The 12,835-nt window shown below is 41.8% G+C and overlaps 1 protein-coding gene across 1 annotated transcript; it reads left to right on the top strand.

The window, feature by feature from the left end:
• Nucleotides 1-2,804: 2,804 nt before the first annotated feature.
• On the top strand, nucleotides 2,805-3,416 carry LOC118828419 (transforming protein RhoA-like). Its single transcript, XM_036734999.1, has one exon. The coding sequence runs from the start codon at nucleotides 2,805-2,807 to the stop codon at nucleotides 3,414-3,416; it is 612 nt and encodes a 203-aa protein (XP_036590894.1).
• Nucleotides 3,417-12,835: the final 9,419 nt, after the last annotated feature.

The following is a 12,835-nucleotide window of genomic DNA, read 5'->3' as shown; positions in this document are numbered from 1 at the left end:
GCATTCCTTCAATTTCCAATTCTTTGCCACCACAAAAAGAACTGCTATAAATATTTTTGTCCATGTAGGTCCTTTTCCCTTCATTGTGATTTCTTTGGGATGTAGACCTAGTAGTGGTATTGCCAGATCAAAGGGTATGCACAGTTTGATTGCCCTTTGGGCATAGTTCCAAATTGCTCTCTAGAATGGTTGGATCAGTTCACAATTCCACCAACAATGCATTAGTGTCCCAATTTTCCCACATCTTCCCTAATATTTATCATTTACCTTTTCTGTCATATTAGCCAATCTGATAGGTGTGAGGTAGTACCTCAGGGTTGTTTTAATTTGCATTTCTCTAATTAATAGTGAGTTTGAGCCTTTTTTCATGACTATCGATAGCTTTAATTTCTTCATTTGGAAACTGCCTGTTCATATCCTTTGACGATTTATCATTTGAGGAATGGCTTGTATTCTTATGAATTTCACTCAGTATTCTATGTATTTGAGAGATGAATCCTTTATCAGAAACACTTACTATAAAAATTGTTTCTCATTTTTCTGCTTTCTTTCTAATCTCAGATGGGTTGGTTTTGTTTGTGTGAAAACTTTTTAAATTCAGGATAATCAAAATTATCTATTTTGCATTTCATAATGTTCTCTATCTCCTATTTGGTCACAAACTCCTCCCTTCTCTATAGATTTGACAAGTAAACTATTCCCAGCTCTCCTAATTGCTTATGGTATCACCTCTTATGTTTAAATTATGTCCATTTTGACCTTATCTTGGTATATAGTGTGAGATGGTGGTCTATGCCTAGATTCTGCCATACTGTTTTCCAGTTTTTGTCCAATAGTGAATTCGTATCCCAGAAGCCAGTGTTTTGGGGTTTATCAAACAGTAGATTACTATAATCATTTACCACTGTGTCTCGTGTGCCTATCCCACTGATCTACCACTGTATTTCTTAGCCAGTACTAAATAGTTTCAATGATTGCTGCTTTATAATATAGTCTTAGATCTGGTACGGTATCTAGATCTGGTAGTATCTAGGCCCTCTTCCTTTCCAGTTTTTCCTTGATTCCCTTGATATCCTGGAATTTGTGTTCTTCCAGATGAATTTTGTTATTTTTTCTAACTGCTTGTCATTCCTTATAGCACAATAATATTCCATTTACAATATCTACCACAGCTTGTTTAACCATTCCTCAACTGATAGGCATCCCTTTGATTTCCAATTTTTTCTTTTTTTTAATTTCCAATTCTTAGCCACCACAAAAGAGCTACGATAAATATTTTTGTATAAGTAGGTCCTTTCACCCCTCTTTGGGGATGTCTTTGGGACATAGACCTAGCCGTGGTATTGCTGGATCAAAGGGTGTGCACAGTTTCATAGCCCTTTGGGCATAGATCCAAATTGTTCTCCAGAATGGTTGAATGAGTTCACAACTCCACCAGGAATGCTTTAGTGTTTCAGCTTTCCCACATCTCCTCCAATATCCAACATTTTCCTTTTTTGTCATATTAGCCACACTGATAGGTATGAGGTGGTACCTCAGAGTTGTTTTAATTTGGATTTCTCTAATCAATAGTGATTTAGAGCATTTTTAATATGGCTAGGGATAGCTTTGATTTCTTCACCTGTTCATATCCTGTGACCAATTATCAATTGGGGAATAACTTATATTTTTATAAATTTCACTCAGTTCTCTATATTTTTGAGAGATTAGGCCTTTATCAGAGATACTTATTGCAAAAAAAATTTCCCCCAGCTCTCTGCTTTCCTTAAAATTTTGGTTGTACTGGTTTTGTTTTTAGTTTTTATTTAATTTTAAAATAATTTTAGAATTTTATGTAATCACAATGATATATTTTGCATTTGGTAATTCTCTATCTTCTTTGGTCCTAAATTTCCCCCTTATCCACAAATCTGACAGATAAGCTAATCCATGCTCTCTTAATTTGCTTAAGGATCACCCTTTATGTAAAGCATGTACCCAGTTTGACTTTATCTCAGTATACAGTGTGAGATGTTGATTTATATCTAGTTTCTGCCATACCATTTCCCAGTTTTCCCAGCAGTTTTTTTTGGTCAAATAATGAGTTTTTGTTCCAAAAGCTGATTTCTTTGGGTTTATGAAATACTAGCTTACTGTGGTCATTTACTATAATGTAATTTGTACCTAATCTGTTCCACTGATCTACCACTCTCTTAGCCTGTAACAGTTTGTTTCGATATTATATCCTATATCCTACATACTATAGTTTTACGGCTGGTATGGCTAGAGGACCTTCTTTTGCATTTTTTTTTTCATTGACTCCCTTGATATCCTGGAGCTTTTGTTCTTCCAGATGAATTTTGTTATTTTTGCAAGCTCTATAAATAATTTTTTTGATAGTTTGAGTGGTATTTGCGTAGAATTGTTATTTTTATTATATTTGCTCGGCCTACCCATGAGCAATTAATATTTTTCTATTTGTTTCGATCTTAATTTGTGTGAGAAGTGTTTTCTAGTTGTGTTCATATGGTTCCTGGGTTTGTCTCGGCTGGTAGACCCCCAGTATTTTGTGGTGCCTATGGTTATTTTAGATCCCATTCCCTCTTAATGTTATGGTGGGTACCAGCAGTCGTGGGTTCTGTGGGGGAGGTTGTAGATGTTGGGCTCACAGTAGAAAATGCTAGTCTCGGCGCACGTTGCCACGTGCCCTCCAGCTGCCACCGCCGCCTCCCGCGCGCTCCAACTCCCCGCCCGCCTGCCAGCCGGTTTCTTGTGCAGAAACTGCCTGAGTCCTAGAACTTGCGCCTCACGGTGCAGCTTGCTCGATGTGGAGGGACTCAAGAACCGCCGGAGCTGTGGCCGCCATCCGAAAAAAGTTGGTTATAGTTGGTGACGGTGCGTGTGGGAAGACATGCTTGCTGATTGTATTTAGCAAAGACCAATTCCCTGAAGTTTATGTGCCCACAGTGTTTGAAAATTATGTAGCAGATATTGAAGTGGATGGAAAACAGGTGGAATTGGCTTTGTGGGACACAGCTGGTCAAGAAGCTTACGATCGCCTTAGACCTGTTTCCTACCCAGATACCGATGTTATACTTATGTGTTTTTCTATCGATAGCCCTGATAGTTTAGAAAACATCCCGGAAAAGTGGTCCCCGGAGGTGAAGCATTTCTGTCCCAATGTGCCCATTATCCTGCTTGGGAACAAGAAGGATCTTCGAAATGATGAGCGCACGAGGGGAGAGTTGGCCAAGATGAAGCAGGAGCCAGTAAAACCTGAAGAAGGCAGAGATATGGCAAAGCAGATTGGTGCATTTGCTTATATAGAGTGTTCAGCAAAGACCAAAGACGGTGTGAAGGCGGTTTTTGAAATGGCCACAAGAGCGGCTTTGCAACGCAGACATGGAAAGAAAAAATCCCGGTGCCTTGTTTTGTAAACACAGCGGAAAGCCCAAGCCTTCACAATTTTTAAAGTTCTGTTTCTCAATCTTAGTGTATATTACTGGCCTTTTTCATTTATTTATAATTTAAGAGATTTGCAAATCAGAAATCATCTTGCTACCAGTATTTAGAAGGCGACCATGACTGTTTAATGACAGTGGGTGTCCAACACATCTGTGCACTAATTCAAAGGAATTCTTAACTTCTTGCTTCTTTCTAGAGAGAGAAAAGGTGATCACTTTTGTGAATTGGGCTTTAACTACTTTTATACCTAATATGTCCTGTTACTGTGAGCTGCAGGGCCCTCTGGGGAATAAATACAAAGTCACTTAGGAGCAGGACCTCCTGTAAGGCTTTTCTTGGTACAGCTCTGGGCTATTATTCAGGTGTTTGAAAATGGGACCCAGCCAGAGATGGCAAGTCCCCATACAGATGTGGAAAAGCTGCAGTTACCTTAGAATTACTGTGTAATTAGTGCCACTTAATGTGCATTACCAAAAAATAAATATATCTCTCCCAGCTTAGATGTAGTTTTTTTTTGTATAATTGGATTTCCTAATACTGATATCGGTTATCTCTACAGAAGGTCTTTTTTTTTAAGAAAGTACATTTGTGTAGGTGGTGATGGGGGAGGAACTCACAGATAAGGAAAATGGATGAATGAAAAATCATTAAGCACCTACTATGTGCAAAACACTGTGCTAAGTTCGAGGGTTACCGATAGAATAGTAGAGGCAGTCCTTGATTTCAAGGAACTCCCACTTTAATAGGGGAATCCAACAAATAGAGGAGGTCTCACCTCCAATCAAATGAAAGAAAGAACGAACGAAAGAAAGAAAGAAAGGAAAAAAGAAAGAAAGAAGCAAGGAAGGAAAGAAAGGCGGGAAGGAAGAAAGGATGAAGGAAGAAAGGAAGGAGAGGGAGGAAGAAATGAAGGAAAGAGAAAGAAAGAAAAAGGAAGGAAGGAAGGAAGGAGGAAGGAAGGAAACAAGCATTTATTAAATAACTGCTATGTGTCAGCCACTGTACTAAGTACTTTACAAATATTATCTAATTTGATTCTTGAAACATTCCTGGGAAGTAAGTACGACTATTATCTCCACATTAAAGTTAAGTAATTTGCTTATGGTCATGAAACTAGTGTCTGAGACTGGATTTGAACTCAGGTCTTCCTGGTGCCAGGCCCAGCATTCTATCTACCTGCTTTCATCCAATAGGAATGGATGTCCTAAGTTTGTTCTCTTGGAATCCAGAGGAGAAAAATGCCTCCAAGCTGGGCTTGTTAGTCCCTTTAGAGCAGACCACAGCCACCCTGAAGTGAGTACTTTGTCTAGAGATGCCTTCAACTGCTAGTTCAACCTTTCTTTGTAGGGGCAGAGACCAGGGAGCATTTGGGCAGATATTGACATTCTGTCTTGAGAGCCTTAGGTAAATGAGACACTGTTAATAAAAGGCTTATCTCTATTAAAATTTAGCTTCTGCCTCCCAAATAGCTGGAAGGCAAACACAGGCCAAGACTAGTGAGCCTGGCCCCCAAAGTCCCCAGCTCAGGCTAAGCCTCTGACTCAAGCCAGGCAGGAGGCTGACCCATGTTCCAGGACCCAGGAAACCAGATAGTAGGGTAGAAGTTTGTTGGGAAGGTTTTTGGCTTCCCCTGCTTGAAACCCACTTCCTCTGGGTGGAGGGGGTGGAGGGGGTGGGGAGCTAGGCTTCAATAAAGCCTGCTGCTTCTCCTTGCCAAAGTTCCCTCCTAGCTTGGACAGTGAGGGAGCACTGAGCTCCACAATGCCTGCAGAGTTTTCTTGCTTCCTTTTTTCCTCTCTGCTAATTCTGCCCTGAATCCTTTATGGGCCAGCCTGTCCTGGAGCCTTGTCCACAAAACTTGGGTGCATTTCTCTCTCCTTGCTCCTCTCTTCTGGCTAGTTCATGTGACTTCTTTCAGGTCTCTCTCATGATTGAGCCTTGTCACTCCACAGGGCAAATTTAGGATTTTCAGCCTGAGTTATCCCTTCACTGTTGTTGGACATGTACTGTTGGCTGGCTGAGCACAGCTCTGACATCTCATCTCAGACTCTCACCATGGACAGCACTGGGGCTGCTGAATTTCCAGTTTGGTGATTCGTTTCCTTCTACTTTGCAAAGAGAGTTGCCCTTTGTAGCAACAATTCGGCTAGCAGCTGCTATGGGGGTGAAAGACCAATACAAGCCCAACAACAAGGATGCTGCCAGCACAGGTTCTTTTGAGCTGCTTTACTAAGGAAAGTAGTGTTAGGGGATTAACAATTTTATTTCAAACCAACATATAAATATCATTCACTTAGTTCAGGAGAAAAAGCCGGCACCCTAAACTTCAGAGAAAATACAAACAAATTACTAACATCCATTATAAACAGACCAAATACATACAATTCATAGTTACCAAGAAACCATCAACATCTGAGTTCAGGAGCTGGGGAGCTCATAACAACAGCTGGCCCAGAACCACACACCACTCCTCCTGTGGCTCAGAGCCCCGAGCAGATAACTCTGTTCTCTCTTTTTATACAGTCTTTGGCTGTCGTCAAACATCATCTGAGCCACCAGAACTTAGGCGCCTACTATTGGCTCTGGTCTTAGCAACTCCCCTTAGGGCCCTAGGGGCTTCACACCCTCATTGGCTTAGCACCTAGTAATTAGGGGTTTGGGCCTGGGGTTTAGCACTTAGTTAGACTCAATCAAAGACAATTAATTTAGCATTCTAAAACAGTAAAAAGGTCCCAACTTAATTCCCAATAAACCCTTTGAAGTGTACCCACACACTTAGCCATCTCCTCTTCTATAGGGAATTTTTAACATCAGATCAGTGTAAGGCAAAGTGGTCTATTTAGCACATGGAGTGTCTCTCAAAGAAGTTGAGCAGGGAGGCAAGATGTGAAAACAGTTCATGTTCATTTAAAAAAAAAATTGCCTTTTCAACAATACTTGTGTTATGTTGTATTATAGTTATTTGTGATCTGTCTTACCTCTTCCTCCTGGCATCAGATTGGGCTCCTTGAATGTAGGAACTATGTTTGTTTTGTTTCATTTAGTTTTAGTATTCACAGAACCCAGCACAAGACTTGGCATATATAGACAACGATAGACATTTATCAAACATCTACTGTGTATGGAGTCCTGTGCTCAACACGCTGGGGGAGATACAACAGTTAGGTAAAACCAGCTCTCTGCCTTCAGTGAAGCTCCCAGTCTGGTAGTGGATGGGTGGGGTGATGGCACAAGTACAGATACCTTTCATATGCAATGCTACATGATTACTTTTCCAGAGGGTTGTAAATGTAGGGTTCTTAGAATTCTAAGGGGAAAGAACAATACCTAACTGTGGAAGACTTCCTGTAAGAGGTGAAATTCAAGTTTGACTTCAAGGAGGGATAGAAATTCATCGGGCAGCCAGGTGGCACCATAGTGGATAGAATGCTGGGCCTGGAGTCGGGAAGACTGGTCCTCCTTAGTTTGTATCTGGCCTCAGACACTTCCTAACTGTGTGACCCTGGGCAAGTCATTTCACCCTCTTTACCTCAGTTTCCTCATCTGTCAAATGATCTGAAGAAAGAAATGGCAAATTACTCAGTATCTTTGCCAGAAAAACCCAAATGGAGTCACAAAGAATCAGACAGGACTGAAACAACTGAACAATAAGAGAAATTCATTATCAAACAGCTGAGAAAGCCAAGGCTTTTCCCAATCTGTATTATAGAAATGCCACCAGTGGTGGACTTTGAATCAAGAAGACCCAGGTTCTAATCCTACTTTTGAAACTGGCTGTGTGACTGTGAGTAAGTTAGTGAGCTGTGAGTCTCAGGTTCTTCTCCTTAAAATGGAGATGATAAACCTGTATCAGCTGTATCACTGGACCCTTCAGTGAGGCTCAGATGAGATCAGGTCTCTGAAATGCCCTGCAGCCTCAAAGCACTAGGGAAATGTCGCTGCCGCCGCCGCCGCTTCTGCTGCAACTAAAACTACAACTGCCAGTGATACTCATAATAATTGTTATCTGCTTCCGAATATCTCACTTAATTTGGAGATGGAGGTAGTATCAGCCCCGGTGACCCTTCTCCATCCAAGTGAAGCTTCAGTAACCTGGAGCCCCAAAGGAGCCTAGTGAGGAAAACTTGTCTCCAGTGGGGGCCCCATGCAAAGATTCTTCTCCCCGATGGGGAAATAGAGACCTGAAAAGCAGAGGAGAGAACAGAGAAGCAGAGAAAAGAAGGGCGCCAGTGGGCAGGCTGCTAAGGCAAGATCTTCTGGGAGCCAGAGCTGCCTGTCTGAGTCCCAAGGGAGAGCAACCCAAATCTCTGTGGGGCCCAGACACCTCTGACTCATAAGAGGGTTGGCCAAATGCCAGAACTCAGAAAATCTGGGGGGCATGATGGATTTCCCAAGGGTGGCTCAGGATGGGCATGTGGATCCTAAGAGTGACATGGGGGTTATTTCTCAGCAGTTCTTAATCTGTGTGCCACTCAGGTTGTATATGTTTGTGTGTGTGTGTGCACACATGTGCATGTACACATATGCATGTCTAGTGTAGCCTGGAGAGAACTCTTTGCTCGGCTTTGCTGGTGATGTAGTCTCAGACCATAGAGCATAGCCTGAGCATCTTTCTGGTGTCCCTGCCAAACAGGCCTCACAGTTACCAGGCAGTTGTTAATTGTGGTTGAATAGACCAGCCGCTTTCTAATTTCTGTTGAACTGCACTCATACATGCAGAACAAACCCTTAAATCAGCAACAGAATTCTTATGAATGGCATATAAAATGAGCTTGAAGTTTTCATAGGCCAGTAACAGCACTTAATAATAGCCACAGTAATAATAACAATAGTTAGCCCTTGTATAGCATCTACTATGCACCAGGCACTGTGCTAAGCTCCTTGCAATTATTATCCCTGGGATCCATATTTTCTTTGGTCATTACTGTTTTTCTTGTTGATTTATCTAATTATGTTCAAGGTCTTTGAGATTTTTTCTTCTTGAATTCTTTGCTTCTTTGATCCCCCTCCCCCTTATTTTCCTTATTACTCATTTCCTGACTCCCTCCCCTCTGATAGTTGTTTCCTTGGGGCTAGACCTCAAAATTTCTTAGGTTCCACCCACACTGGGCAATTCACATGCCACCAGCTTACCTCTCTTGCCCTACTGACTTTTGGCTGGTCAGAACTGGACCAGGTTTGGTGGAGTGCTGCACAGCCTCCCCTCCCCCCACATACATGGTATTCTGTCCTGGTGACCTGCTCTCTCCATTTCTCAGTTCTCTGGCCTGGCAGCTCAGAGCCTGATTTCCCTCGGCATTTGTGCTTCTGAGTTGCATTCTTCAGTCAGATTTTGTTCCTGAAGGGCTGTGACCAAACTTCTGCAGCCTGGAGCTGGAGTCTCTGAAGCATAGGAAAGAGGGAAGGGGGAAACAGGGTAAAAGGATGGATTTTGATGTAAGCCTGTTTTGTGTTCTTGGGTCTTCTAATTTGGCCTTGAAGCCAGTAATGTGGGAGGTGAGAGAGAGGTGCTGAACGAGCTCAGGGTTACTAGGTGTTGGCTCCTGGGTTTTTAAACCTCCTTTTGTATTCCTGGTGTCCTAGACTATGGCAACATCTGAAGTTGCTTTATCTTTGGCACAGGATTTCTGTTTTAGAGATGTTTGAGAGGTCACGGGAATTGGAGAAAACGTCTCCTCTGCCATCTTGTTGCTCATGTAACCTGGAAATCCACAATTACGATCTCATTTGATTCTTACACCAACCCTAGGAGATGGGGGTTCTTATTATTCTCATTTTACAGATAGGGCTGAGGCAGACAGAGATAAAGTGACTTGGCCAGGGTCTCACAACTTCATGCAACTAGTAAGTATCTGAAGCTGGAATTGAACTCAGATCTTATCTCCAGGTCTTATGCCCCATTCATTGCACCACTGAGCTGCCTAAATGAAATGAAGTAAATTATGCAAAGTCATATCAAGATGGCTGTGCCTACCTGGTGCCAGTTACTGAAAAGACACCATTCATGCTTCATGAGACTCACCTTCTGTCCACCCTCATCGGGCCCATGTTCAGAGCCAGTGAACAGAATCAAAAAGACCGATAGGTTACCTGTCTAAAATTCTGTAGACTTTCCTGGGGATGTCCAAAACATGCTTCACTTCCAGCCAATATGCCTTTTGTTAAATGCCTCCTATATGCCAGGTCCTGGGTCACATCCAGGAAATTCAAAACCAAAAGGAAATGGTGTGCCCTCAAAATGCTTAGATTCTACTGAGTGCAAATAACATTCATGCAGACAGGTAAACACAAGGTATGCTCAAAGTGATCGAAAGTCATTTCAAGATAAGGAGAATGCTAATATTGGGGAAGTAAAAAAGATGGCTTTGCTCATGAAAGAGGATCAGAGCTTTGCAAAAGAAGAGGTGGAGCTGAGTGGGAGACACATCCTAGGCATCATTGCCAGCCTTTGCAAAGGTCCAGAGGTGAGAAATGAAGGTTAAATCCACTGATTCCAAGAAGGCCAGGTTGGCTGAGTTAGAGGGCACATGGTGGGAAGGGAGAAGGTGAGGATAAAATAAAGCAATACTAGAGAGGCAGCCTGGAGCCAGATCATGGCGGACTAGTGCTTCATGATGACTAATGCCTCATTCAGTCCTCACAACAGTTTTGGGAGATAGAAGCCATAAGTATTGCTACTGCCGTTTTACAGAGGAGGAAGCTAAAGTTCCGAGAACAAGAAAGAGGGCTAAGTTTATTTGTGTCAGAGGCAGAATTTAAAGGGAAGCTCTTCCCATCCTTGGGCCTAGCACTGTGGTAGGGGTGAACAGCCCTTGAGGGCTTCAGATATAACTGCCCTTGTCATTGGGAGAAGAAGGGATGGGGCGTTTGGGATTCTCCAAGGGCTGAAGCTCCCATTCCAGCTGGATGCAAATTCTGCATGTGTTGGATGGGGTTTAAAAAACACATGTCCTTGTGTTTCAGCTTGTCCTGAGGCTCACCCTGGTCTATAATTCCTTTTTCATTTAGGCTGGAGGGTGGTAGGAAGAAATGGAGAGTTCTCCAAACCCCACTGGCCCCGGGTTGTTCATTTGCTTTGGGTTTATTGGAATTCCAAATGGCCTTGGCTCAATGTCTTTTTTTAAAATTAAATTAATTTTTTCATTGATTAAAATTTATTTTATTCCCCTCCTGCTTCCCTCCTCATTAAAAAAAAAAACAAAAGAAAAACCAAGCCTTTGTAACAAAGTTGTATAGTGGAGCAGAACAAGTTCTGCCATTGTGGGTCAGTCATCATTCAGTCCTTTCTGACTCTCCGTGACTCCATTTAGGGGTTTCTTGTCAAAAATCCGGGAGAGATTTGTCTTCTTCTTCTGTAGCTCATTTTGCAGAAGAAGAACTGAGGCAAACTGGGTGAAATGACTTGCCCAGGGACACCCAACTAGAAAGTGTCTGAGGCCAGATTTGAACTCAGGAAGATGAGTCTTCCTGACCCGAGACCTGGTACTCTACCCACTGTGCCACATCCAAAAATATACCTCTCACTTTTTGTCTCCCTTAGGAAGGGGCAGAGTGTTCTATCACATATCCTCTGGGTTGGTGTTTGAATTGAATTGATTGGAATTCTTAAGTCTTTTAAAATTGTTTGCCTTTACAATGTTGTTTTATTGTCTACATTGTTCTCCTGGCCCTTCTCACTTTACTCTCCATTTGTTCCTACAGGTAAGTCTTCCCTAGTTTTCTCCGAAACCATCCCTTTCCTCAGCTTCACAGTAATATTCCATCACATTGGTATCCCAGCAATTCCCTAGCCTTTGGGTGCACCTTTAATTTCCAGTACTTTGTCACCACACATAAAAAAAAGCTATGAATATTTTCATGCATATAGGTCCTTTTTCTCTTTCTTTGATCTTTTTGGGAGTGTGGACCAAATGATGATATTTCTAGGACAAAGGGTATGCAGAGTTTAGTAACTTTGGGCATCTAGTTCCAAATTGCTTTCCAGAGTGTCTGAATGAGTTCAGCTGCACCAGTAGTGCCTGCAGGTGCCTGCTTTCCTGAAGTTCCACCAACATTTGATGTTTCCTTGTTGGGCTCCTTTGGCAGTCTGATGAGTGTTCAGGTGGATTGCAACCTCGGAGTTTCTTTAATGTATATTTCTCTTCTTATTAGGGATTTGGAGGCTTTTTTCACAAGGTCTGTTGCTGGAATAGCTTAGCTTCCTTCTTAGAAAACCGTTTGCTCATATCATTTGATCGTTTATCAACTGGGAAATGGATCTTATAAATTGGAATAGGCTCCTTATATGTAAGAAATGAAATTTCTTGTTTTGTATTAATTAATTTTTTTTTTAGTTTACAACACTCAGTTCCACAGGTTTTTGGATTCCAAATTTTCTCTCCCTCCCTCTCCTCCCTCCCCCCCAACATGGCATGTGATCCAATGTAGGTTCTTTATTTACCTTCACCTTGAACTTATTTACATAATAGTCCAGTTGTAAAGAAGAATTATCACCAATGGAATGAATCATGAGAAAGGAGAAACGAAACCATAAAAGAAGGAAAAAAAAGAGAGCAAATAGTTTGCCTCAATCTGCATTCAGACTGCATAATTCTTTCTCTGGATGTGCATGGCTTTTTCATCATGAGTCTTTTGGAGCTGTCTTAGAACCTTGCATTGCTCAGAAGAGCCAAGTCTATGAAAGTTAGATACCATGTGTCTGTAATAGTGTATAATGATCTGGTTCTGCTCCCCTCACCAGCATCAGTTCATATAAGTCTTTCCAGGTTGTAATGAAGTCTATCTGTTCCTCAGTTTTTATTGCACAATGATATTCCATTACATTCATATACCACAATTTGTTTAGCCATTCCCCAGTTGATGGGCATCCCCTTGATTTCCAGTTCTTTGCCACCACAAAGAGAGCTGCTATAAATAATTTTGTACTTTTCCCACTTGTATTATCTCTTTGGGATATAGCCCTAGAAGTGGTATTGCTGGGTCAAAGGGTATGCATGTTTATAGCCCTTTGGGCATAATTCCACATTGCTCTTCAGAATGGCTGGATCAGTTCACAACTCCACCAACAATGTAGCAAAGTTCGAATTTTCCCACATCCTCTCCAGCATTTATCATTTTCCTATTTTATCATGTTAGCCATTCTGACAGGAGACAGGTGGTACCTAAGAGTTGTTTTGATTTCAAAGGATTCCCTCTTGCCCCTGTTATACCAGAAGTGAGTGAGACATGCCACAGAGTATAAGTTTTGAATGGAGAAGTTTATTAGCCGGCGGTCATTTGGGGAAAATTCCCAAAGTAAATGACCATGTTTAAACCGAGAGGGTAGTTTATATAGACAATACAGGATTCAGTGCTTAATTATCTCTTGAAGTTTACATATGTTACTTTGCAG

This window comes from Trichosurus vulpecula, chromosome 8 (assembly GCF_011100635.1).
Source record: "Trichosurus vulpecula isolate mTriVul1 chromosome 8, mTriVul1.pri, whole genome shotgun sequence".
NCBI classification, from domain to species: Eukaryota; Metazoa; Chordata; class Mammalia; order Diprotodontia; family Phalangeridae; genus Trichosurus; species Trichosurus vulpecula.
Note: the sequence above shows the minus strand (reverse complement) of the source record. Positions and strands in the feature narration are given on the sequence as shown.